At 57.2% G+C, this 27,449-nt stretch overlaps 1 protein-coding gene across 3 annotated transcripts in view; it reads left to right on the top strand.

Moving 5' to 3' along the window:
* The window catches only part of SH3PXD2A (SH3 and PX domains 2A), a 246,985-nt gene that overhangs the window by 136,185 nt on the left and 83,351 nt on the right, over positions 1-27,449 (top strand). For 2 of the 3 annotated variants that reach the window (XM_081228410.1, XM_081228406.1), the window contains exon 6: positions 22,704-22,732. The exons of the other annotated variant lie outside the window; for it this stretch is intronic. In XM_081228410.1, the coding sequence (XP_081084536.1) occupies positions 22,704-22,732 (29 nt within the window). The remainder of the gene's footprint in view (positions 1-22,703; positions 22,733-27,449) is intronic. 3 annotated transcript variants of the gene reach the window in all.

Raw genomic sequence — 27,449 nt, forward strand, 5'->3', positions numbered from 1 at the left:
GGGGTCAGCTGTGGCCACACAGTTCCAAAGGGCTTCTCCGCCCTGGCCCCTCTCAGCCTCCAGAACCTGCCAAGAGAGACCTGTGTTCCATGCAGAGTGTGCTCGCCATAGAGCCCAGACCCATGGGTGACCTGGGCTGACGGGCCGACCCTCTGTCAGCCAAGTGCCTGCAGCCCCTCCCTCTCAGGGCTCTGTCCCAGGCCACCGTACACCTCCCCCCTCCATCCTGAAACATAAACACAGGATCGAGGAACAGCGTTATTTTGACTCTGGGGCGACTGTGGAGTGGCTTATCAAATTATCAAAGCCTGTGGATTTAACTGGAATTTTGCAGATAACCCTGGCCCCTTTCAAGTGTGCTGCTGCGGGACCTCTGAGCGCTCACGGGGGCTGGGGTGTGGGGACCGTGGCCCTTTCCATCTTGCAGGGAAGACAAGGCCTGCCACAGGCCCGGCCCCTCGGCTTTGATCCCAGGCTGCTCACTGGCTTCTGTGGGTGGAGGGCGGGGCCCACCTCTGGGCTGCTGGTGGCTGCGCTAGACCACTGTCCCTGCACAGAAAGGTTGTTCTTTACAGAGACGTTTGGTGAGCCTGGCACTGCAGCCTTGGTGGTTTCGCCTCCTCAGGCAGCCACCCCAGGAAGGTTGCTCGAGGGCCCTGCCCTCCCCTCCTTGAACTACTGGCTGACGGGTACTGCTGCCTTGTGGGAGCAGCGCTGAGCTCTCCTGGGGCCCCTGGCTCAGGCCCCAAATGCTGGCATTATTCTAGATTCACCTCTTTCCTTCACACCCCTCCAAGCAGCTCGTCAGCACATCCTGTGTGTGCCACCTTCGGCTTATTCAGACCCTGCCCACAGCTCGCCACCTCCCTGCTATTACCCCAGGGGGGCTGAGCCTCGTCTCACCCCTGGATTCTGGCCTGACTGGTCTCCCTGCCTCTGCCCTCACCCGCTACGGTCCCTTTTCAACACAGGGGAAGGAATCATCTTTTAAAAATATAGGTCAGATCATGTCCCTCCTCTGCTCAAAATCCCGCGTGCCTCCCTGGTGGCTCAGAGTCGAGGCCCTTCTGCCTGCCCCTCCCGTCGCCCCTGGTGGCACCTCCTGCCTCTGCTCCAGCTGCTTCTCACACCTTCCAGCCACGTTCTGCCTTGAGGGCTTCGCACTGGCTCTTCCCTCCGCCTGGAACACTTCGCCCCTCCCCAGGAGAGCCCCAGCCTGGCCCCTCACCTCCTTGCAGCCTTGACTCAAAGAGCTGCCTGTGCCTGGCTGGCCTCCCTGTTTAAAATCCCCAGCACTGGCTCTCCCCGTCCTGGCTTTATCTTCCTTCACGGAACTTATCACCACCTCCCATGTGACCTGTTCCCTCCCATGTTATGTCGGTCTGGGAGAGCAGGAACGTACGTGTTCGGATCACAACCCTAATCCCAGTGCCCAGAGCAGGCACTCGGGAGATTTGCCGCATGGATGACTGACGTCATTCAGGCTTTCTGTTAGTCCCCCCCAGGCGGTAGGCTGTGATGTGACCGTTCGGAGAGATGAAGTGGCTCCCCGGAGGTCACCCAGCTAGCAGGGGGCGAGCAAGAGAAGCTGGGGATGACGCATCCTAGCCTCTCCTGTGTGGATTCTGGGGCAGCCGTGAGGCTGGCTTGGGGTGGAGAGAGCCCTGATCACCAGCTCCGGAAGGAGGGGGATAAGGACACATCCCTGGAACTCAATGGGATTCAGCGCAGGTCGAGTCCTGGGCGGTCCTGAGCGTCAATTCTGACAAGCAGATAAGCCTGGCCTCGTGCAGGCCACACCCAGCACCCCTGCAGCACCCAAGGTGACCCCCTGGCCTATGCACATGACCCACCTGGTCCTGGGGCCACACCTGCTGGCCCAGCTCTCCCTGGCTTACCCGTGTTTGAGGGCTTGAGACCCACATCCTGGACCACTGGACCAGGGAGGCAGGCGTCCCCTGGCCTGGCTTCCACAAGGAGCCCCCGAGCAGCCGGTCCCTCAGCTCTGATTCCCCTGTGATGAGAGTGATGGAAATGGGAGCTCAGGCTGCCGGGCAGGATGCCAGTCAACCACGTGACCCAGCAAATGCCTCTTTTAGTTCCAGTTTAAATTTGCATCATTGAAACAGTGAACCTAAAGGTTCTCAGAGGGCCCTCCAGGAGCCCTGTCCTCAGCACCACCCCCGCAGGATGCACGTTCCTCAGAGAAGGGTTAGGGGAGGTGCAGCCCCATGAGGCCCGAGGGCCTGAGACCGGCCTTCTCATCTCTCCAGCCTCCTGGCCCACGGACACCACCCTCATCCTTAGGTGCCTGCACAGGGCTGCAGCCGGCTGTCGCCAGCCTCCACGCCCAGGCCCAGCCGTTTCCTCCACCTGGAGCGCTCCTGTCCCCTCTGCCCACCCACCCCGGCCCGAGTCCTACTCAGCCCTCAGGCTTTCCAGCAAGCCTCTCCAGAGCCCGTAGCCCTGGCCATGGCACCAACCACACTGTTTATGGTCTCTCCCCACCACGGGGGCCCACATCTCTGGCCCCCCCAGGGCCTGGCACCTGATAAGCATTGACTGAACCCAGGTTGGGGCCGTTTAACAAGATTAAAAATTGCACTGCCTGCTCTCAGGGTTTCAGAGTGAACAGCATCCTCGACCCCCCCGGAGTTAGGTGGTCTGGGCTCCCTGGCCCCTCTGTGCCTCGGTTTCCGTGTCTGTAGAGTGTGAATAATGAAAGCGCCTGCCGCCAAGGGCTGTTGGGAGGATGGTGCGTGGACGGCACAGAACAGACCCAGCACGCGGTCAGCACTGCCCAAGGCCAGGCTCGCTGTCGTCATCGTGGCAGTCCTGGGCGGGGGGAACTGCGGCAAGAGACCCCCCGCGCCGCAACAGCTCTGCCACTTGTGGGCACTGCAGCCTCCCTTCGCCGCCGCCTGACATTGGTGGGCCTCTGCGCTCGACCCGAGCCCGTGGGCAGGTGGGCACACACGCATTTGGCCCCCATGTCGCAGAGGGGAAAAACAGAGGCCAGGGCTGGCGGAGGTGCCCCCCTCCATCACCTCCCACTCGTGGACCTGCCGCTGGCTCACCCGCCTGGGAGCTCACGGCCAGCAGGGCCCACACACACACCTGCAGCGCAGAGTGGGCTCACATAGCAACTGAGGGTCTCCACTCCCTGCCGCCCCTCTCGGCTCTAGGCCTGGTCCTGTCCCCTTGGCCCATTTCTTCCCGCTGAAGCCAGCCAGATCCTGGTTAAATTCTCGAAATTGCACGGGAGGAACAGGGCCTTGCTAAACAGGTTTTTGTTCCTCAGCCCCAGGGCCACAGAGCCACCCTCTGTTGTGGCCGAAAACAATGGCCCAATGTTCAGAGGGACCACCCATCCCTGCCCCAGCCTGTCCCAATGGCCAGCTTCCATCTGGCCCGGGGTCTACACCCCTGCCACCGCCGTGTCCATGCCCGGACAGGCCAGCGAGAGAGGGAGGCTGTCCTACCTGATCCAGGCGGAGAGCCAGGTTTGGATCTGGGCCTGGGCCTCGTGAAGGTGGCCCAGCGGCTGATGCGGAGAGTGCTGAGCGAGGCTTCCAGAGACGGAGGCCCCGGGCAGAGCACAGGCAGTTGTTCTGGGGCTGGGGTGGTATGAGGTCAGACCTCCCAGAACAGGCGCTCTTTACAAGGTCTCCCAGACTCCCTCCCCAGTGATGCTTCTGAAGGGAATGGAGGCTGAGGCTGCCCTCCCTGGGGGAAAGCAGAGTCCAGGAGGACAGAGGGGATGTTGCCAGCCCTGCCGCGGGACCCAGCAGGAAGATGGGGCATGGGCGCGGCCGTGCAGCCAGGATAGCCCCGAGAATTTGGGGAGCCTCCTCCAGGAGCTCCCACAGCCTCGATCCTGGCCAAACTCCAGGTCAGGCCTGCTCAGGAGCCTGACTCTGGATCTCAGCATCCAGGCTTCTGCTGACAGCAGCGTGACCTTCTCCATAAGTCACACCTACCTGCCCGGCACCGAGGAGAATGAAGTAGAGGCTGTGTGTGGAGCACTTAGTAGGTGCTGAGGCAGGTTACTCTCTTCTTCCCTCCCTTCTGCTTCTCTGGGCAGCAAATAGAAGGTCCTGGGAAGAGCCCTGGAGAGCATCTCTGCTTCGGCCTTCACCCAGCAGGTATTCATGGAGCATCTACTATGTGCCAGGGACCCGGTAGGCTGACAAACTCAGGGCTCAAGGCTACCACTACTAGGTGGAAATTTTGAATTGAATTAAACTCACTCCAGAGACAACAGTCAGGACACCCGGCTCTGCTTGTGGCCTTGAATGAGTCACTTCACCGCTGAAATCTCTGTAAAAGAGGCCAACAGTACCCTCTTGGCAGGATAGTTGTGAGGTTCAGGACACTGATGCCTGTAAATGCCTCGAGGGTGCCTGGCCGTCACAGAGGCTCAGTAAATGGGAACTTTCTCTTCTCCCCCTTTCCTCTTCAACCCTCCTGGGTGCACGGTGGCCACTCAGAAAAGGCTAGGGGAATGGAATCGAGTCAAGCTGAAGACAGGAGCTGGGCTGACCTTTCCTGAGCCCCTCTCCGCTCCGGGATGGCTCGCCAGGGTTGGGTGCCGACTGGGGGGTAAAGCTGCCCCCTCCACCACCAGGCACCCCACTGGCTCTCAGGACCTCTGAGGCATCCCTGTTCCTGGCACTCCCCAAGGGACAGGTGGCTTGGGAATTAGAGTGGGCAGCCCACCCACCCGCTTCCTGCTTTGCTGAGTCTTGGTCTGACCCTCGTCAGTGGGACAGCTCACCGCACCCGGCAGGCCCCTACCACCACCCGTCTGGCCAGGGACATGGGCCGTTCTGTCCTTCCAGGCCCTCTGCCACTGGCAGCGGCACAAATAGCCTCTTTATGCTGTTGGGTGAGAGAGCCAGCTGGACCTAGGGACTGTGGATCCACAGGAGGCTGGGGGCTGGAACAGCACAGAAGCCCTTGCCCAACCGCCCGCCATGGCTCCCTTTAACCTGGGTGGGCAGGTGAGAGGAAGGGGGCCACAGGAAGCTGTGTCCAACCCACCTGAAAGGGGCGTCAGCTCCAGGGAACGAGGACTTCCGCAGGCCCAGCTGCTGTGCTGGGTGGGCAAGCCGGCGGGAGGCCCAGAGCAAGCGCGTGTGCAGGCCACATCCAGGTTGGGAGGGCTCCTCTGTGTTCAGTCCTGGCACAGGACTTTCCGCTCTCAAAGCCGGGGTGGAACGGGGGCAGCAGGGTGGGGAAGGGTATCCTGGTACTGGGAGGGGTGGGGGCGGAGGTCCCCGTTATTTTCTCAGGCTTGTGCTTTCTGTGTCTCCCTGAAACTTCAGCCCCGGGAGGATGGTCCTGGTGTGCAGGTGCCCGAGGCCCCACGTGCCCACTCCCTTGCTCCCAGGGCAGTGGCATCCTTTGGAGGCTCCAGCTAGGGGAGTGCGCCCCCGACAGAGCCCCAGAGGCCTGCTCCGCAATTAGGTCCCTGCCTTGTAATTACTGCCGCTGCGTTGTAACCAGTCCCCTGGCTAGCTGCCCCTCCACAGGGAGTCCGTGGCGGAGCTGAACCTCAGACCCAGGTTTTCAGCCCTGTAGACCGGTCTCCTCTGGTGGCATCGGGCGGGAAACATTGGTCCACTCAAGCATTTTTCATCATCTTCCTGGTGTGAGGCACAGGGCCACAGAAGTGGGCGAGGCTCAGCCCTGCCCCCTGGGGAGCTCGTGGTCTGAGGTGGGAGATGGCACAGACAGGGCCTGGCCCGCTGCTGTGGGAAGCGGCGGAGCACAGGAGCCAGGACTGGGGCAGTTTCAAGGCATTGAAAGAAAGTCTGTCTGCCTGGAGAGCGAGAGGGTTGGCTTGAGCTGGGCCAGAGGAGATGGGCTTGGGGCATCCAGTGTCCAGCTGGTGATTTGGGACAGTCATTAACCCCTTCCACACTTTGGCATCAGGTGAGGGGACAGAATTTGGGGGTCTTTGGACCAAGCATGTAACAGCCAGGGTCTGGAGTGGGGGCCGAGGGCTGTGAGCAGGGAGGACATTCACAGCAAGTCGGATGTGAAAGAGGCAAGCGTGCTGGAGACCACGTGACCCTTCCCCACCTTCACAGGCCCTGGTAAATTGGGTCTTAATGTAGATTGGAGGGTAGGCACCAGTCAGTTCAGGCGCCTTAGTTCATGGGATCCGTGTGTGTTTGGCTCCTCCTTGTGGCAACATTGGATATTACACCAGCCGGCATTCTGGCAGGCGGTCGCAGACTAGGCTGAAGCTGTGCTGGACACTTGAGCATGATCTATCTTGTTTAACCATCCATATAATCCTGTGAGGTTCATGCCTCCTTTTTGCAGATGAGAAATCTCAGGCTCAGATTGGTTGAGCGACCTCTCAGCTAGTAAGTGTCAGAGGCTGGATCCAAACCCTTCCCAACTCCAGGTGTGCACCCCCCTAACGACACAGGGGTGTGTAATGAAGAGCAGCACAGGGGCCACGGCCAGGGGAACTTGCTTCAGATGGCAAGGTGGGACCTTTCATCGGACCATAAGGCTGAATAGAATCAGCACCCCATGGTTGCCCTGGTCACACAGTAGGAAGCAGCTGAAGGTACAGTTGAGGGCACTTTCCACATTTGGGGACTCTTTAAGGGGACTCCAGGATTTTCACCAGGTGAGAAGGTGAAAGGCTCAGGAGCACCAGGGCCAGTCCAGCCCGTGTTCACTGAGGGCTTCCCGCTGTGGGATCAGACCTCAGAGAAGGGGGCTGCCCGGCTCGCCTTTCAGGACGGAAACAGTGAGGCTGGTTCAGAGAGCACCCAAAAAAGCTGGTCTCCCTTCCCCCCTACCAAACTGAGACCTGACTTTGGCCTTGGGCGTAGCTGTGACTCCACCCCCAGACCGAACCTCTCTAACACGTGGTCCACTTGTCACGTGGGCAATCCGAAATCAATGTGAACGCCCGCCCCCCAACCCAGGACACACAGCCTGAGGCTCTGGCTACCGGAGGCTATTTGGGCGAGGCCTGCCCCAGTGCTTAGGACAGGAGGGAGATTTGGTTTTTCAAACAGCCTGATGGGGGTATAATTTACATAATAAGGAACTCCCTCATTTTAAGTATACAGTTAATCCAGCGATTATTAGTAAATTTACAGAGTTGCAAAACCATCTGCAATCCAGTTTTAGAAAATTTCCATCACCTTGAAAAGACCCCAGAGGGCGGTCTTTAATCCTTCCCAAGCTCCAGGGTTTAGGAGCCCCACTAGCATCCCTTCCCTCTTCTCCTGTCTGGGAAGAGGAAATCCGTGTTCCTGGGGACTGAATTCTTCCCCCACCCCTGTCCTGCTCTGATTTCTAGACCTTCCCGTAGTTGCAGCTGCTTTGGCCCTTGCACAAACTGCTCAATAGCCCAGGGGTGAGGCCCGCCTGGCCTTCTTGGTGCAGCTCTGAGGTGGACTGGCCACTGAGTGGGGGCCCAGGGCAGAGGGGCAAGGGTACCCATTTCAGTGGGCACCTTCCCTGCCTATTGATTCTAGTGTTCCACTGGGTGCCCACCTTAAACTCCATCCCCACCCCCAGGAAGTACATACACAGTGGGCTCCGCCACTCGGAAGGCCAGTGGGCGCAGGCAACAGATCTAGGGGCCAAGCCACAAGATGCCCAACTTTCTACCAGGGCACGTTCCAGGCAGCCCAGGGATTTAGCAGAAAGCAACAAACATGTTTTAGCTCATTTAATTTTTGCATCCATCCGTGAGGTGAGTACAGTTATTTTCCCCAGTTTATAGATTGTGCCACTAAGAAACAGAGGAGTCACATGACTGGCAAAGCTGCTACGTGGCAGAGATGGCTAGAACCCAGGCAGTCCAGAGGGAGAGCCTGGGTCTTACCTGTCCTGCTCAGTAAAGCTCGCAAGTGTTTAGATGCTGCACGGCACGAGCTCAGAATAAATGGGACCTATTATCACTAGCGCTATTGTTGAGGGGCTAACGTGCTGGAGAAGAAGCCAGAGGCCTGGCTACCCGAGGCCCACAGAACACTCACGGCTCAGCTTGCAGCTACAGGGGTTTGCAGTTTCTGGAGCCATCAAACAGCCTCTCCCATCCTGGCTGCATCCACGCAGTTCCAGCCTTCAGAGCCCAGCATTCCCCAGACACCCTCCAGCCCATCCGCCACATTGCAGTGTCAGGTTCTGCAGCCCAGAGGAGGAAGGTGATTTGCCTGAGGTCACCCAGAGAAACTGGATTTGCACCAGTTTTTTTGACTCAGAGCCCAGTGCTCTTCCCAGAGCACGGAAACTCTCCCAGCTGATTTCCAGAGCATCCCGAGTGCTGGTGCAGAGAAGAACACCTGGAGGCCCTTATGGAGACTTGAATGAGGGCCTGGTGAGGGACGGGGAGGAAGGGCCAGCTGCTGGCTGCTCTGAATGGCTGGGGAAGTGGGAGCTGGGCTGTGGTCATGTCTGATTCAATTAGGCAGAGGCAGGCTCCTGATTAGAGAAGGCTGCGCCTGCCAAGCTGAAGAATTCAAGGTTAATAGCCGGGAGTGCCCTGGCTCCCACCCCAAGCAGGAGGGGGCACCCATGAGGCCCACAGAGCCCTGCGACACCGACACCGACGCCTCAGGCAGGCGCCTCGGGAGCCAGAGGACACGGTTATCCCACGTGGGCCGTCACCTAGCATGTCTGGGTGGCACCCTCGCTGTGCAGGGTTGTGGCCAGGAGAATCTTGGTGGGCAGGTGGGGGGCACTTCATGCCAGGGACAGGGAGAGATGGTGTCTTGTTTCGGAATCCTCCAGAAGCAGATCTGGGGGAGAGAATTGAGCTCAGGCGGCTTACTGGGGAGAAGATACCAGTGAGGGAGCGAGGGAAGGTGAGGGAGGCAAGGCAGCCGGAAGTGGTGCCTGGTTATAAACCAGCTACCCCGGGGGCGACCGGGGCTGACCAGGGCCCCATCTCCCAAGGAACCTGTGGGAAGCCTGCGAGGAGCTCCCAGCCATAGGGCATCCTCACCTGAGGGCAGGGCTGCTGGGACCTCCCCGCCATCCTGTTCTTCCTCTGCCCACCTCCAAATAGCAGGGGAGGGAGCTTTCCAAAAAGCCTGTCTGAGCCGACACCCACAGGGCTTTCCGCTGTGCTTAGGAGGTCTCCCTGGAGCTTCCCTGTGGCCTGTGCCTGGGGAGGCCTGGTCCTTGTCCCTGCCCCTGCCCCCTGCCCCTGCCTCAGCCCTGGCCTCTGCCTTTCCATCTGCCCCTCAGGCTCTCCCTTAATTCTCTCTTCCTGAGAGCCCTCCCTTTCTTTCTCCACTTCAGCATCCTGATTCCTTTCTTCACAGCTCTTAACCCAGTTTATCAATTGGCTTTATCCGGTTGTTTGTTGTCCTCCTCCGGGCAGGGGTGGGTCCTGTCTTAGTGCTGTGAAGGCAGGGCCTGGCACTAATAGGTGCTTGTTAAGGACAGAGGAGCCCCTGGTGGTGCTGCAGGGGATCAGAGGAGAGAGCTGGCCCCTGCAGGGAAGGTGGGCCAGCACTACCCCTCCGCGGCCTGGGGCTCCGGGACTGCAGGCCTTTTGTCCCTAAGCACTGAGTTTCTGTAAGCAGAATGGAGACAACTGTGGTTGAGTCTGTTCAAGGCCTGAGGGCCGCTCTGGCTAAAGCTCTAAGGAGGGCCTGCGTGGAGGGGCCAGTCCCCTGAGGTCCTCTTCAGGGGAGGGCGGGCCCGGCCAGTGCACCAGGGTCAGTCATGGAGTATGAGATGGTCAAGCAGGCCTGGTGGAGATGCTCAGACCAGGAGCGGGGCGGGGGGGGGGGCCTTGGAGAGGGAGCCAGACCCCTGGGGGCCAGAGGTGGACAGGGAAGGCAGCCTGGGGGAGCCAGGCCTCCACCTGGACTTGGATGCTTAGGGAGGGTTCAGAGACAGATAGGGAGGGAGAGGCCTGGACAGACGGAGGCTTCCCAGAAGGGGCATCAGGGCAGGGGCGGGGGTTTTGGGGGGTGGGGCATGAGAAGGCTAGAAGGCCAAGAGCCTGAAAAGATGGTGACGGTTCTCAGCACAGGCTTAGGAGTCAGCTGACACCCACTTTAAATCTGAGCTCTGCCACTGGGCTAGCAACTTAAGCATTTTGTGCCTCGATTTCCCCATCTGAAAAATGGGGATAATGATAGCACCTTCTTTTTGGAGTGTTCAAGAGAATTGCAGTAATATATACGAAGCCACATCTCGCTGTGCCCGGCACATAGTCAACACCTCCTGAGCACACACATGCCCTTGTTCTCAGACTTGGGCCCACAGGGGACACGGGCAAAGGAGGCAGTAAGGCACTGTGGTCCAGCTGGGGGAGCAGAGAGACACACTTGCCAGGGTGATGTCCCAGACAGAGGATGGAGCACAGGAGACCCAGGGCATCCTCACAAATGGACAGGGAATGCACCGAGTCATGAGAGTGGACTCTGCCCATCGAGACTGCTCGAGCCTTCTCATATTTTACACAAATTAGCACCTGCACTTGCTGACCCATCTATAATTATCAGGGAAGACCTCCTGGAGGAAGTGGCATTTCCACTGGGCTTTACTGGCGGGGAAAGGAGGGGAGGGCTGCCTGGGGGACAGCTCAGGATAATACCGCCGTTCTGGCCAGCCCCTTGGGACCACCTGGCAGCCCTGAGCCCGGTTGCCAGGAGTCAGGGCTTTCGTGCACTCACTCAGCAAACACCAGTGGTGCCCAGCCCTATGCGAGGCCTGGGGAGACATCACAGTTCCTGCCTCACGGAGCCTGCAGTGGAGAGGAGGAAGCAGCAAAGACGCAATAGTAAGAGCTACGAAGGAAAAGACGGTGCTGTGGCAGGCCCGGTTTGCGGGTGTTGGGGGTCAGCACTGGGCTAGGAGCTGAAGGGAAGGGAAAGAGAGAGAGTCAGAGGGAGGCAGAGCCCAGGACAGCATCAACCCAGCGTCACTGTCCCCAGAATTCATGAAAACTCCCCTGGGAGAGACAGCCTCTCTGGAGACTGTAAACCTGCCCCGGACAAAGCCGGGCCGTCCTCGGGCTGCAGACCCATGAAGGGTCACTTCAGCTGCAGAGCCTCCGAGAAGCAGCCAGGAGACACAGCGGCCTCGACGCTCTGGACGAGGGGCCGTTAGAACCAGAAGCCACAGTGCCTCTAAGCACAGGTGGTCGTGGACACTTGCCACGTGTCCCAGCCAGGCTTCCTCTTTCCCGCAGCTGTGCTCACACCAGAGCTGGTGCTGTGAAAAGGAAGTGTCTAGAACTCAGTGTCCTTTGGGTATTTCTGGCCCTGAGTCTTTGCCTTTGTTTTATCTTCCTCTTTCCCACCTACTCCTAATTTAGCTTAACTGTCTGAACTTTACAGGTGTCCTTATCAGCCACAAGATGGTAAATGATTTGAGCGCTAGACTAAGGCAGTTTGGGCTCACATGCTGTGTTTCTTTGGGCAAGTGACATGGCCTCTCTGATCCTCTATTGCTCTTCTGTAAAATGGGGAAAATAAGAGAACTTACTACATAGGAATGTTATGAGGATAAGATGAGCTGATACGTGTCAAGGGCTTAGTTCGGTCCCCAGCATAATGTAAATGCTTGAAAAAAGACACCATTCTTGTCAGTTCTGATATTAGTGATAATAACAATAGCAGTAGCAATAATAGTAGCATGCCTCAGTCCCCCCCAGCTTTGGAAAAGGAGGGCACAGTCAGGGTGTGGTGGCCTGGCCCACTCCCTCCATGACCCCGCCCCCAGTTCCCACCATGCTCTGGGGTCCAAGGGCTCACGCCTGCTCCAGGGCCTCTGGGAAGTTCTTGGTGACGTCATTACACGGCAGAGCCTGAAGGCAGTGGCCCAGGGCTGGCCCGCTGGGATCTGTAATGGGTGTCCTGGTAAACAGTGACTTCGCTGTAGTTGGAGCCAGGCTGACCCAGAGGAGAGAGAGCAGGTCCAGTGCTGGCAGGAAGGCTGCTTAGAGGAGGGCTGGGGCAGGAAGCTGTTACCCAGGGCTCCCAGGCTGCCCCTCCTGCAGCAAGTAGGACGCAGGCCTACCTGGGGCCTGGAGCTGGAAGCCTCTTTGCAAAAGTCACATGGGGCCCAGTCTAATGCCCTGATTATTTCGGTCAAGGAAACTGAGGCACAGAGAGGACTGCCATCCCCCACGTCTTGTGAACCCCACGCTGGGTGGCTCAGTCTTTGAGGACCCCCCTTAGACCCTGTCTCTCACGTGCTGCTCAGGGTGCCAGTTGGCAGACCCTTGGGAAGCCTCCAGCTGCCCTGGGCCCAGGCTGGCCTGGGAGCACCGCAAGTTCGCTGGGTACACTGGCCTGGTCAGAGAGCCCCTCTGCCCTGTATTTCCTGCTGCTGCATGGAGTGCAGTAGCCACTTGCCCCTTCATGGAGCAGCTTCACTCTGTTGGCCACTTGGTCCGGCAGTGAGGGGGATCCAGGCTTGGCTGTCACTCCTTCCGCCTGGGATCAGTGGGGCCAAGGCCCCCGGGAAGCCTGGCAGCCACGAGGATTCCTGGGGCACATGAAAGGAATACAGCCATTTAGATGGGGCTTGAACTGCTCAGCTCTGCCACGCCTGCACATGGTCTTGGTGAAGTGGCTTTACACCTCTGAGCCTGGGTTTCTTCATCTCTAATCGATATCCCAAGCCTTGGCCCTCCCCACTGGGGCCAGCCAGGCCAGTCTCCCCACATCCTTCCCGAGATGCTCCTCCAGAAGCCCCCCCGCCAACCCTCACCAGGGTTAACTGCTGGGGCTGTGCAGAGCCCCATGACTGCAGTGAGGGATGGAGGCGTGAGCTAGAGGCTCACCTTTATCGAGCCTCGCTGTGCACCAGGTACTTACTACGTGTTAACTTGTTTTATCCTGCAGCAATCCAATTAGATGGGTGGAAATGCAGAGTGGAAATGAAGACAGAGAGACCCTGAGTCTGTCTGGCAGAGCTGGGATTTTAACCCAGGCAGCTACACGCACATCCCCATGTGAGCCAGATAAACCGACCTGCCAGTGCCTGATTCGGGCCATTGGTCTAGGCCGCGCTGCCTAGTACACTGTGGCGCTTTACATTACAATTTTAATTAAGATTAAAAATTTAGTTCTTGGGGAGTGCCCTGGTGGCCTAGTGGTTAGGATTCTGGGCTTTCACTGCCGGGGCCTGGGTTCAATCCCTGGTGGGGGTCTTGGGTCACACTAGTCATCTCTTAAGTGCTTGACAGCCACAGTAGCTGGTGGCCACCACACTGGACAGTGCAGATAGAGGCCATTTCCACCGATGATCACAGAGAATTCTATTGGGCAGCTCCAGGTAGGGCACTACAAGGTGCTGGGGGCCAAACTGGGACACTCAGTGCCATTGGAGGTCAAAATCAGTGGGCTTTCTAGACAAGGTGCCCCTCCCCAGGCCTTAGAATGTTGTGAGACACTAGAGAGGGCGGGAGGGTGCGTGTGGTGGCCATAAGTGCAGATAACCCTGAGTTTGCAGCCTTGCTTTCTCATTGCTAGCTGTGTGGCACCAGGCAAGTTACTTAACCTGTCTAAGCCTCATCTGTAAAATGGGCCTAAGGCACCTGCGTCAGAGACAACATAAAGCAGGTGTCAAGGGGCCTGGCATTTCTGGGTGCTCAGTGTTTACGCATTTGTGATGTAGAGTTTGGGAAAATCTGGGAGACGGTTCTCTCGCTGTCACAGGCGACCACACAAGCTCCAAGAGCCCAGGCCCTCCCAGGCAGTGCAAGTGGGCTAGGCGCCTGGGAGAAGCTTGGGACCATGCTCTGAGCACACTTTCCCACAGAGGCTGAGGTAGGAACAAGCACAGCTGGGCCTTGGACGGGCTCCTGGGCCTCCGTGGGAAGCAGGAAGCCATTGGCCCAAGCTCCCAACTTTCCAACCCCAGCTCAAAATTAGGCCAGGGCTGGGGAGTGTCAGGCCCACAGCCAAGAAGCAAGCTGGAGGTCTACTCAGCAGTAGGACCCTGGTGTATGTCACACACACACACACACACACACACACACACACACACACACACACACACACACACACACACGCGACACACACGACACACACGACACACACGACACACCTCTGCAGACAGGGCCACTGTAGCTTGGGGAGCAAAGCAGTTTTCTGTCTCCTGGACGGAAAACCAGAACCAGGTGGGAACCTGATTCTCAGTCACAGAGCTGGTGTTGCCACTTTCCGGGGGAAAATCTTTAGTCACAACCATTGCCACTGGGTTTCTCCTTCTAAAATCTGAGCCATTTTCCTTTGCTTGCAGTCCAGCCCCAGCTGCATGTTCTGTCCCCCCGAGGCATACAGCCTCCGGGAGGCATCTCACACACACACACACACACAGACACACAGACACACACACACACACACACACACCATCCCGCATTCGTTCCTGCCCCTGCACCTTTGCTCACATCATCCCTTCCATCCCAACTCTCCTTCCTGCCTCTGCTTTTTCTAAATATCCACCTTTCAAGGGTAGGTCTGCTGCACCACCACCCCCCCACTTCCAGGCAGCCCTCTCCAACCGCCCCAGACCACTCTGACCACCCCTTCTGGGGAATGCCTCTACAACATATCCTTTTGACCAGGCTTTGGGGCACCTGATCACAAGGTGACTTGTATATTTTCTTCTTCTGGGTGTTTGTCTTGTGTCTTCAACTAGACAGTGTGCTGTGTGAGAGCAGAACTGTGCTTCCCACCACTTCTGCCCAGACACAAGGCTGGTTCTACAGCAGACCCTCAGTTAAGACATGGATGGATGCATGGATGCATGGACGGACGGACAGACAAATGCACTTGGCAAGAGACAGGGAAGGCCTCCAAACCTGGAACAGCCTCCTTGCCCTTCTCTCTGGGGATTTCACGGGGAAACCCCATCACGGCACTTTGTCACTCCCCTTTCCACGGTTCCCCACCTTCCCTCTCCTTCCTGGACTGCTTGTCAGCCACATCTGGGTGGGATGCCTTGGAGCACACAGGTGGGAACCCAGGCCTGAGCTGGCACCCCAGGCAAGAGAGCAAGGGTTTTATGAAACTATGCTGGTGAGGGGCCAGTCAACACTTCCCCCACTCTGGCTGCCGTCCACGCTCCAAACCTAGCCCCTTTTGGGAACCCAGGCTGTTGGCCAGGGAGCCTCTCCACGTGCCCGATGCCATTCTAAGAGCTTCGCACGTTATCCCAGGTAAACCCCACAACAACAGCAAAGGTAGGAACTAATTTTATCCCTTTGACAAATGAAGGTACAGAGAGGTTAAGAAACTTGCCTCTGTCACAAAGTGGTAAGTGGCTGAAGCAGGCTCGACCCCGCTCACACTCTTAACCCTCTGCTGGAGGCCTGGACACGGTGGAGCCATCCCCGGGCTGGAGACATGCTCAGGACCTTTGCCATAGTGGTGAGTCCAGTCATGGTGAGGAGACAGACAGACAGACGGAGCTTTGTCCTTTTGCTGTGGACGGAGCAGCAGCAGAGACCCTCTGGGATGTTCAGGAGACGAGCACGAGGCCTGGGAGGTTTCTGGGTCTGTGATCACCCCGGCTTGGGCCTCTCTGGGACACAGCTTCGGGGGTGCACGGGAGGCGGGAGGAAACGCTTTCCTCCCCAGGAATTCAGCTTTTTCGCCCGGGGCAGGAATTCCGGCCTCTCTGGACTGTCCACATGGTCACAATGGGGCCCATTCTCAGAACCCTGGAGAAAACAGCCCCTGCGGAGAAAGGACGGATTCTTGTTGGACACAAGGGCCCTCAGTGCCACAATTTAGATCAGGGCACAAATAAGGGCAAAGAACAGATTCATGCCCCCTCTGTCTGTCTTCCCTAGAGGTTGCTGCCCCTTGAGACCATTCCATGCAAAGGCTCTCAAAAGCCAGAAGAAAAACCCAGCTAGGGGCTAAGGGGGGTGGAAAACTGCTCCAGATTCTCCCACCCTCAGCCCACCTGAAGCCCCTGCCCTCAGAGCCTCCCTGCTCGGCTTCTGGAGCGACATGCTGCCTCACTGTTTTGGTTTCACAGAGAGTGAACAGCCTGTCAGGACACTCAGAGGGGCCCCCTTATAGGGATGGGGAAACTGAGGGCTCGAGAGTTTGTTGGTGTTTCTAAACCTTTTGCTGCCATGGTGAGAAATTTCACATCACAACCCAATACAGACAGACAGGTAGATAAGCAGATAGACATCAGAAACCCAAGTTTCACAAAACAGTATTTAAACTTAATCATGGGTGACTTGATCATTTTGTTCCTTCTACCTGTTAAAAATGCTTGTTGGAACCCACCAAGCTGATTTCAGAACTCACTAATGGGTCACAACCTGGCATTCAGAAAGCACTAGTTTGAAGTGACTTGCGCAGGTCCACCGGCCGCTGAGGGGCAGAGCCAGGCCCAGAACCCTGGTGGCTCTGTTGACATTTCAGGCTCAGAGTTGTCACAGCCTCTCTCCTGCCCTGCCCCCCTAGCTGTCCATCTCACCTCTTAACAAAAAAACCTTTCTCCAGCCAGGCTCTGACCCCATCACTCCCTAATTCTGAAAACTTCCAGATTTCACAGCAGGACATCAAAGCCCTCCCCCTTCCCCCCTCCCCTCCCCCAGCCTGGCCTTTCCCTCCCTGTCCCTCTGCTCACCAACGCTCCCCAGTAGTTCAACTCCTCCTCTTTGGAGCTACTTGTTCCTGCTTCTAGAACTTTCCCCTCTCTACCCTCTCCATGGACCCAAACCCCTCTGTGATCCTTCAAGGCTCAGCTCAAGGCTTCCTCCTCTAGGAAGCCAACTTGCATGTCCTGCAGCCCTGGGATCTCTCTCTTCTCTGCACCTGGAGTGTAACCTCTCCTGTGACTCTCAGCATAGATTATCTCAGAATGTTATCTTTCTCACTGTGCTATGTAGTTTCATCCCCTAATTTAACCCCAAACTTGCAGGCCTTCTGCATGTCACATGTTTCTCCCATGCCTGCACAGGCCCTCACGAGGCAGCCTCCAGCAAGAGCTAGAAAGTGCTTATTGGTTGATAACAGCAGTCAAAACCATCACTACATCACTATGTGAAGGGCTCCACATCACTCTCCTGGCCAAGGTTGCATACCATCGCCCACAGCCCCCATATTTTAGGTACTGCCCACGTCCCCAAGACCACTTGGCTCTCAAGGTCACCCACAGCCATGTGGCAACCCGCGGTTCCCAGCGGCCGCAGCCCTGCAGACAGGCATCCCGGGCCAAGCAGCCAATGTCAGCCAGCAGACAGGAGGGTGAGAACATCAAGCTGGCAGTGCGTGCCTGTCCTCTTCTGCCAGGACACTCACTGATGGGAATGACAGTGCGGGGGAGAGGGACGGCAGGCAGCGGAGGGCATGGCCCTGTAGCACTCAGAATTCCACGTGAGGACTCAGCCTCCTTCCACAGAGCAGCCCGGCCAGACTGGGCTTCCTTTCCTGGTCTCTCCCCTGCCTCAGGGGGTCTTCCTGGCTTTCCTCTCACTCCGGGAACTGTGACCGGCAGGATGGCCACCTCCTTTCCCCAGTGAGAGCCTGCCTCTCCAGCCTGTGTGTCCTCTCCTTGCAGCCCATTCCCTGGTGGACCTCGGCGTGGGGAGCCCTCTGGGTCAGGATGTCAGTGGAGCTTCACAAGCCTGGGCAAGCCACTTAAGCCCTCAGGACCTCAGTCTCCTCATCCATAAAATGGATTAACACCACCTCTGCCTACTTCAGAGCACTGAAGGGCAAATGTCTGTTCAAGAAAGGGCAGAGAGAGGGGAAGCATGTGTAAAAACAGGTGGTCCAGACACAGGAACTGTTAAATGCCTTTCCTGCCCCCTCCAGCCTCTCCCTCTTTTCTGTCTCCAGCACCAGCCCCTTCACTGGAATGTCCGGGGAAGGAGCACAGCATGTCTCACCAAGAGAAAAGAAAGGGAAAAAAATAAAAAGGGAAGCTGACCTTTCTGGGTGCCATTAGCATGAACCTCTCTTGGTTCGGGGCTCTGAGCATTTGCCGCTCCTTGGAGGTTAAACGAATCCCAATAAATGAGTCCAGAGCTTGCCAGTTCCTGTGGGTCAGTGTCACCCTGAAAACATGATTGTTTCCAGATGAGCCCTGTTCTAACATTGTGTGCACAAACAGGCTTTCCCTGGGTGGACGGCACTAGACAGAGACCCATGCTGGTTTGGTGTCTGAAAGCCCAAAACTCTGCATAGGGGGGCTGGACTTGCCCCTGTGTGGCACTCTGCTGCCAGCATCATGGTGGGGTCCTTAAGAAGAAGCCCCTTCCTTTGGTTTTAGGGAGTTCTGCAGGGTCCGAGTTCAAACGGGCCTTTGGCATTTGGGTAATAACAGAGATGGGGTCTGGTCCAGGTGTGAAAGAATAATAATTTCTATAGCATTTTCTGTGCTGGGCACTATGTGAACCCCCTTTATGAGTGCTGTATGTTTCATCTTCCCCAAATCCTAATGGGTTGGTAGAGTTATTATCCTCTTTCTACAGACAGAGAAATAGAGGCTTGAGAGGTAAAGGGAGTAGCTCAAGATGACCACCCAGCTAGCAAGTAGCAGAGAGTTGAACTGGAGGCTGTCTGCTTCCAGCACCTGTCCTCACCCTGCCAAGAGATGAACTGTTTATATCACGTGGGGGAGGGGGAGGCCTCAGGAGTCCCTGTTTAAATGGGGGAAGGGTGTGGTGCTGGGCTGGAGGAACCCCGTCCCTTTCCCCCAGCCAGGCCTGACCTGTGGACCATCTGATGACCAACTATCCTGGTTTGTCTGTGACCTTCCCAGTTTGAGCCCTGAAAGTCCCATGTCCCAGTTTGCCCAGGATGGTTGGTCACTGTGGTCTTGGTCACCCCCGGACCAGTTGCAGAGAAGGCTGAGTGGCCTGATGGAGCTGTGTCAGGACAGCCTGGGAGGCCTTTCTAATTACATTAGCTTCTGGTAGCACTAGAGGGAGACGCTAGCCCTCACCTCCCCTCCCTTTCTCCTTCCTGTGACTCCCCGGGAGATAGTGATTCAGCAGCAAGTCGGAAGCAGGCTACACCGTGACCTACCAGGAGTGGAATCACCAGCAGTATAGGGGCTGTCAGCACCACCTCCAGGCAAGAACTGAGCAAGGAGCGGAGGTGGGAAGGGGGTCTTGGGTGGTTCAGGAACTGGACTCTGACAGAGGGCCTGCTGTCCTGCCCAGGCCAGGACTGATTGCAGGGCAGCGGGAGGTGGACATGCCAGAAGGGAGAGCCCTGCCTTTCACCCTCACCATGCCCTGGTATGTGAGGGATGGGGGAGTCCCAGCCACTGGATACCTAAGCTGCTTCTCATATCCAGCGGCTAAAAATACGCAATGGCTTTGCTAAAAGGTGCCCAATGGAAACCTACAAGAGGTTTCCTATTAGGGCCGCGCCTGCTCGGGCTGGAGGCCAGATGCTGTGTGAAGGATTCCTATGCCTGCCATTCTGACCATCCAGTCCCAGCCTGGCACCCCCCCTGCCAGGGCCTCAGCCTCCACTCCCTTAACCCATGTGCTTCTCAGGCCCCACCCCGGGCCTTGCGTTGCCCTCCCTCCCCTGCACCCACTGGGTGGCAGCATTTGGGGTTTGGTCTTGAACCCCAGAGCAAGGCCTGGGTCCTCGGCCACCCAATCGCAGCCTCACCTACTCACTGTGTGACCTTGAACAGGTTGTCTAGCTTCTCTAAGCTTTGCTGTCCTCACCTGCAAAACAAGGGAGACCACAGGATCCAGAAGTCCTTGGTGGGAAGGGCTCGCGCTCTGGTTGAGGAAGAGGCCGGCCAGGAGACTTGTCTGGAAGCTCAAGTTCATTGTGCTTACTGAGCATAAATGTTTCTTAGGCGTGGCTGGGGTCCTGCTGGAGATTATGGTACAGTGACTGCAATGACCCTTGGTACAACTCCTGCCTACCTGTCAGGGTTGTAGTGACTGGGCAGAGACTCTGCTGGGCCCCAGGTTCTCAGCCGACACTGGCCCAGCCTCGGGACCCCCAGCGGGTAGATGCAGACACTGTGTTAGGTCAGGTCGCGATGGGGCCCCACGTCTGAATCTGTAACTGGCTCTCCAGGTGATCCTGTTGAATGACCAGGTCGAGAGTGGCTGACGGGGCCTGGCACAGAGCGGGCCCTCGGCCCCTGTGAACTATGTCCCTCGCCTACTCCTGAGCCTCAGCGGGCTTCCCTGTCACACGGTAATGACCTGCCCATCTCCCCTCTGGGGCTGTTGACAAGCTCAAAGAGAATCCTGGGCAACTGCAGCTGTACAAACGGGGAGAAGATGGCCGTCACTGCGAGGAAGCCACCCCCCGTCTGGACTGCTGGCAGCCAGGGGCTGGGCCAGTGAGCCATTGTGGTCCCCGGCCCAGAGGCTTCTCCTGCAAGACCAGAAGGAAAATGGTGGAGCAGGGGAGGGCAGTTCCCCCTTGCCCTCCACTCTCTGCCCTTCCCCAGGCCCCACTCTGCAAAAAAGCCTGAGAAACAAATTCTCTCCTTGGGAGGTGCAAGTCTGCTAGGCAGGACGTAGCCTCCATACAATGTTCTCCTCCTCCTCACTGGGAATTCTCCCCACAGTAGAGCTTCAACCGGCACAGCCAGGCACTCCGGACAGTCTCTCCCCATCTCCCTTCTGCCCCAGGGAGGTGACCCTGGCTCAGGCTTTCCTGGACTGCCAGGTCGAGGATGGGGGCAGATGGGAACTCTCCCACCTGCCTTTTGGAGGCAACAGATTCAACAGGTTCCCCTTTCCCCCCATCCTTGTTACAGTATCATTCAGGCAGGTGGGCTTATAAACCACAGCCCTTGCCCAGCTTGGGTGACCTTGGGCAGTGGCTGAACCTCTGTTTCCTCATCCATAAAACGGGGATGATAGGACCTCCATAGTATGGATGTGAGGATTGAAAGAGGCTTGAAATACCAAGTAGGGTCTCAAACAGGAGGGCTGGTAAGGGGAAGGTATCAGAAATGCACGTTCTGGGCCTCAGCCCCAGCATTCCGACTCACTGGTTTCTTTTTTTTTTTTTTTTTTTAGATAAGACGATGATGGACTTAAATGTATTTATTTATTTATGGCTGTGTTTGGTCTTCGTTTCTGTGCGAGGGCTTTCTCTAGTTGTGGCAAGCGGGGGCCACTCTTCATCGCGGTGCACAGGCCTCTCACTATCGCGGCCTCTTTTGTTGCGGAGCACAGGCTGCAGACGCACAGGCTCAGTAATTGTGGCTCATGGGCCCAGCCGTTCCACGGCACACGGGAGCCTCCCAGACCAGGGCTTGAACCCGTGTCCCCTGCATTGGCAGGCAGACTCCCAACCACTGCGCCACCAGGGAAGCCCCGACTCACTGGTTTCTGAGTCCAAACTTTGGAAAACATAGAAGCCTCAGAGAGGGGGATCCCCTCATCCTTGGCTGTGGAGGCAGATCACCTTGGAGCTTAACAAATGCCCCCAAAGCCCAGGCCACCCCCCAGATCCATAGGATCAGAATCTCAGTGAGTGTCCATGAGGGTGACTCCCTTCCCTGTGAACCTGCTGCCCTTTCCTCCAAGAGACCCCCTCTTTCCAGCCGGCAGACCTAGCTGGCCAGTTGGCATATTCTCTTTGATCCCAGGGGAAACGGGAGGCATTTCCTCTAGTCTCCACATTGATCACCAGCCAGCCCCACCTGAGCACTTAACAGACCTCCAGCGTCGTAGAGGCTCCCCTGAGGATTGGTGGATGAAGGGGTGCTGGGAGGGGCCAAAGGCAGGGGCAAGGGCAGGAGGGCAGTGGGGGCAGGATTTGGGAAGTAGCCTGCTGCTGAGTCTGGGTTAAATCCTTGCTACAGAGCAGGGAAGGCTCCAGGCTGGGGCAGCTCAGGGCGGGTAAAGCTGTCACGTGCCTCAGGTCACCAAACAGTTATTGTCAGTGACAGGATTTGAACCCAGTGCTCACTCACTCAGAAGCTCAACCTTTGTTCCTGTCCATGCAGTATGCTGTGCCTCACCCCTCCTGAATCCCAGGTTCCCAGCCTGAGCTTTTCTGGTCAACATTCAACCTACAGCCCCTATTTAACCATCACTTATGCCAGGCCAAGGGATGCAGTGGGAGGAAACAAGCCACAGTGTGACCTCACGGAGCCTTGGGTCTAGGATGGGGGCAGACTTTAATCAAAGGGTCGCACAAATCTGTAATTACGCAGAGGCCAGCAGGGGGAGGATGTCGGTGAAGACAGGTGGAGGAGGTGACATTTGTGACTTTAAAGGCTGAGTGGGCAAGAGCAGGCAATGTAAACAACTGGGAGGGGAAGCGCTGCAGGGGAGGGGAGCGGGCTCCCGGCGCGGGGCAGGGCCTGGGTTCTAGCGACCACCCCGGGGGCCTCAGTTTCCCTATTAACGAAGTGGGTGGGAACGTGCCTCACCCTCCCCCATCGGAAGACGGACGGGAGAAGGTGCCTGGGAAAGGGCACGAGCTGCCCACCGAGCCCATCCAGTTGGGCCGGGGCGGGGCGGGGCAGGGGTGCTCGCTGCGGGCGGCGGGGAGGGGCGTGGAGGGGCAGGCGGACCGCGCCTGGAGGCCGGGCTGGCTGGGACCCGCGGGCAGGCGCGGCGCGCAGTGCGTGCCGCTGCGGAGCGCGCGGCTCGCCGGCCGCCGGCATCACATGAGCATCCGGCCCGTGGGTGCCCGGCAGCCGCAGCCCTGCAGCCCAGCGGCCGCGCGCCTCCGCACGACCCTAACCATGTCTGTCTGTTGTTGCTTCTTTTTCAGGGACTATGGCAGTTCCAAGAGGAAATCAGGTAAGGGAGCCTCCGGGCGTTCTTCCCTCCAACCTCCCCTCCCGCTTCGTGCACACGCCGCTCAGACCCTGCGGAGGACTTTCTGGGGGCTTGTCCTCGCCCGCCTGCTCTGTGGTCCTGTGGGCCAGGGTACTCCCTGTGGTTGGCCCCCTCCTCAGTCCACGCCCCCTAAGACCTCTGGTACTCGCGCCTCCTCCCCCCACCGCGCCCCTCGGGCTCTCCCAGTGGGGGTGGAAGCGGGTGCATGGGGAGTGTGGGGATGCCTGTGAAGGGCCTAAGCCCCCGCGACGTGTGCAGCCGGATCCTCCTCCTGAGTCTGCGGGGCCAACTCCTGGGCACCGCTGTGGTTTCTCCCTCGGTCCTTCCTGCGGTGCGGCAGCGATGGAAGGGTTAATAGAGACGAGATGCTGGGTTTTCGCCGGGGGAAGGTGAGATCCAGGACCGAAGGGAGGGGAATCGTGCTGGAGAGACTGGGTTTTTAACGGCTGCAGCGCAGACCTCCCCCTCCTTCCCCAACTTTGAGCGCGTTCTCCACGCTGCCGGGGTGGAGGCTCTGCGTGGTGGCCCTCAGAGACACCCGATGGGAGGGCACCGACCCACCCTGGCATCGGCCCCGGCAGGTGCCGGGCTCACTCCGAGTTTGCGAAGGGGGTAGAGACAGGGAGCGTCGGGGCAGGTCCTTGGACGCTGGACGCTGTGTGCTGGGCGCAGTCGGCTGGGGTCAGAGGATTCTCTCTGGGTGGGGGAGGAGGGACTAGGCAAATACCAGCACGTGGGCGGGGTGCAGTTAATTGGGAGAGGGTGGTCCCTTGTACTTAGGGCTGTGTGTACTGGGAGTTGGGGCGGGGAAGGGAATGCAGCGATCTGTGTGGGCTTGTGTGTTGTCCGTATTTATGGGGGTGGTGAGTTATGGGGGTGCGCAACCATCTGAGGCTCTAGCCTTGGGGATGTGGGAAGTGTGTATGAACAGGTGGCTTACATTAATGGCTCACGTTGTAGGGAGATACTTGTGTCCAGGTGCTTTGAACTGTAGATCAGAAGAGGTATGTGTGCCTGTGTGTGATGAGCTGTGAATTGGGATAGTTGTGATTGCATGGTGCGTTTCTGAGTGTGGGTCCGTATGTTTTGTGTGTATAAGTGCTTGCTTATATATTCACTGGGATGAGGAAAGATGTGTCCTGGTTTACATATGGGGGGGCACGTGTGTACGTGGGGTTGTGTGTGTTCATGTGGGGCTTCACAGTTGTGTGCTCTTGAGGGTATGTTTACTTGTTTGGGTGTGTGTGCCAGTGTGTTGGGATGTATCCAGTTGTGGGTTGGCGTGTGTTTGTGTCTAGCTGTGGGATGAGACTGCGTGTGCACACATGCCTGTCACCTGGGGAGGGGTGCTTCAGGTACACCCACCCCTGGTGCAGAATAGCATTTCCTCCATGAACAGGGGGGTGAGGCTGCCTCATGAACTTGAGGAATTGCAGCATCTCCTCAGCTGTCACTAGCAGCCAGAGCCATAGGTGGGGGAACCTGGAAGGAGGGACAAACATGGGATTGCGTTCTGTCGAACCCCTCTCCCCACGAAACTTGCCCTGGGCCTCAGAGGTGTAGTGGCTGGTTGAGCCTGGGCTCAGATTCTTTTTTTATAAATGTATTTATTTTTGGCTGCGTTGGGTCTTCGCTGCTGCATGCAGGCTTTCTCTAGTTGCAGCAAGGGGGGCTCCTCTTCGTTGCGGTGCGCGGCCTTCTCATTGCAGTGGCTTCTCTTGTTGCGGAGCATGGGTTCTAGGCGCGCCGGCTTCAGTAGTTGTGGCGCACAGTCTCAGTAGTTGTGGTGCATGGGCTTAGTTGCCCCACGGCACGTGGGATCTTCCCGGACCAGGGCTCGAACCCGTGTCCCCTGCATTGGCAGGCAGATTCTTAACCACTGTACCACCAGGGAAGCCCTGGGCTCAGATTCTGGCTCTGTGTGACCTCAGGCAATTTTCATAACCTCTCTGCCTCGGTTTTCTCTTCCTAAAAAAACACAGATAATGATGGTCTCTACCTCACATGTAGAAGATTCAATAAGTTAATATGGAAAAGTCCCTAGGACCCAATAACTGCTGTAGAAGTGTCAGTTTATTGTCATCAGCATTACTTTCTGAAGCCCTGAGACCCTGGGTGAGTCCCTTCTCTACTCTAGGCCTCAGTTTCCAACTGTAAAGTCAAGGGCTGGGCCTCATAACCTCCCAGCTGCCCCACCCTCAATCTCTAAGGCTCAGGTTCTGTGCTGTTTCCTAAGCAAGACAGGGCCCCACCCAGGGAAAGCTTCCCCGGTTTCTCTGCCTTCCACTCTCCAGCCAGGAAAGGGATGGATGGAAAAATTTAATTTACGCTGGCGTGCTTATGATAATGGCCACTTAGTGTCATGGTTAAAAGTGCCAGCTCTGGAGCCAGACTGCAGGAGTTCAGAGTCTGGCTTTTCAGACCTTGGGCAGACTTCCTATCCTCTCTGTGCCTGTCCTCCCTTCTGTAAATTGGGGATAATATTCTTACCCATCTGGTAAGGTTAATTTTATGTGTCAACTTGGCTGTGCCCAGATATTTTGTCAAGCATTTTTCTGGATGTTTCTGTGAAGACTTTTTTTTTAAAATGAGATTAACTTTTAAATCAGTGGACTTTGAGTAAAGCAGATTACCCTCCCTAATGTGGGTTGGCCTCATCCGGATCAGTTGAAGACCTTAAGAGAAAGACTGACCTCCCCCAAGCAAGAAGGAATTCTGCCAGCACCTTTGGACTTGAACCACAACTCTTCCTTACGTCTCCAGCCTGTCAGCCTATACCGTCAGACTGTGGGCTCACCAAGCCCCCCCAGTCACGTGAGCCAGTTCCTCCCTCCCTCCCTCCCTCTCTCTCTCTCTCTCTCTCTCTCTCTCTCTCTCTCTCTCGCTCTCGCTCTCGCTCTCGCTCTCGCTCTCGCTCTCGCTCTCGCTCTCGCTCTCTCCCTCTCCCTCTCCCTCTCCCTCTCCCTCGCCTCGCTCGCTCGCTCGCTCGCTCGCTCGCTCGCTCTCTCTCTCTCAATATTCTGTTCTGTTTCTCTGGAGAACCCTGACTGATACATACCTCATATGGTTATAATGAAATTACATAAACTTCTATATGTAAGTGTGCTTAGACCACTGCCTACAACCTGGACAGTTCTCCCAAAGTGCTAGCTACTGTTATTATTTAGTGAGCATCTACTATGTGCTGGCAACTTTACATATATTTCTTTATTTGCTGCCCAGAGCCATGTTGCATGGTGGCTGGTGGGATTCACATTTCACAAATGAGAAGCTGTGTCTCCGAGGGTGGCTGCCCGGAGTCTGTGGCAAAGTGAGGGTTTGAGTTCATATTTTGGGCTTCACTCTGCTCTGTGATGAAGCGCATGAAACTTCCCAAGGTCGCTCCAGTCAGGGATGTTTGCGTGGAGAACATGAATGCTTGTTCCCTGGTCATTTCTTGTCACATTTTAGTCCCCAAAGCCCCTGCTCATCCTTGGAGGATCTCTTGGAGGGCTCTCCTGTTGAGCACAGAGCCAAGACTACAAGGCAGGCCTGGGGAGGGTGGAGTCAACAGGAAGAAAGTTCTCAGGCGGCTGACAGCCTCACAGAGGAGGCAGCGCTGGTGACCTTGAGACCCCGAAGACAGTGTAGCCTCACATTTATTTCTGCTCCTTCCCTCCACAGAACCTGCTGCTTCCCGCATCTTCCTTCTTGCTCCATCCACCCTGTTGCTCAAGCCCAGCATCGAGAGGTCACCCCTGACTCCTCCCTTCCTCTCACTTGCCCACCTGACCTCCAGATCCATCCCCTTCTCCCACCTCCACCGTCACACCTGTTGGAAGCTCCCTTGGTCTCTCAGGAGGACCCCAGCTTCCTCCTCAGCCTGTCTGCTCCCACCCCGGCCTCTCCACACCGCAGCTAGAGTGAGCTCTTCCACACATAGATCAAATAATGTGCTTTTCTGCCTAAATTCCAAGCTTTCCCATCCCACCCAGAAAAACTCCTTATCCCGGGCTTGCAGAGCCGTGTGTGCTTTGGCCCCTGCCTGCCACCCTGCCCCAGGCTCTGCCCTCATCCCCGTCCCCCATTCCCACCCCAGCACTCTGCTCAGCTGCGCCCATTACCTTCCATTCCTTAAACACTTCAGGTTCGTTCTCTCCACACAGTCTTTGCATTTGCTGTTCCCTCTGCCTGAATACTGTTCCCCATTCTTCCACATGGCTAGCTCCTTAAGATTTCTGCTTGTCACCTCAGAGAAGCTGCCCCTACCTCCACTGTCTAGCTGCCCCTTTAGGTCCCCCTGCTTCTTGCACATCACCAACCGCACTCTTATCTTGTGGGTTTTCTTGTTTGTTATCTGTGTCCCACCACGTTGAAGGCAGAGACCTCGCGGCAGGGCTCGCACCAGTAGCAGGGTCCCCTGGTGCTTGTTGAATGGGAGGGTGGATGGAAGAAGGCGTGGGTGCATGAATGACTGCAGGTCAGGAAAGAGAGGTCGCTGCAGCCTCAAGTCAGGAACATTATCTGGGAAAAGGAGGAGTTTTTCTGATTAGGGGTGGAGAGCGGGGGCTTTGCTAATCAAGAGACAGCACTTGCGCAAAGATGGGGGAGCAGGACCAAGTGCAGCTTGTTTGGAGACCAGATACTGCAGCTGACCTTATTGAGCACCAGCTGTATGCCGGTACCGTGTAAAGTGTTG

This window comes from Mesoplodon bidens (genome assembly GCF_964165515.1).
Source record: "Mesoplodon bidens genome assembly, chromosome: 1".
In the NCBI taxonomy this organism is placed as follows: Eukaryota; Metazoa; Chordata; class Mammalia; order Artiodactyla; family Ziphiidae; genus Mesoplodon; species Mesoplodon bidens.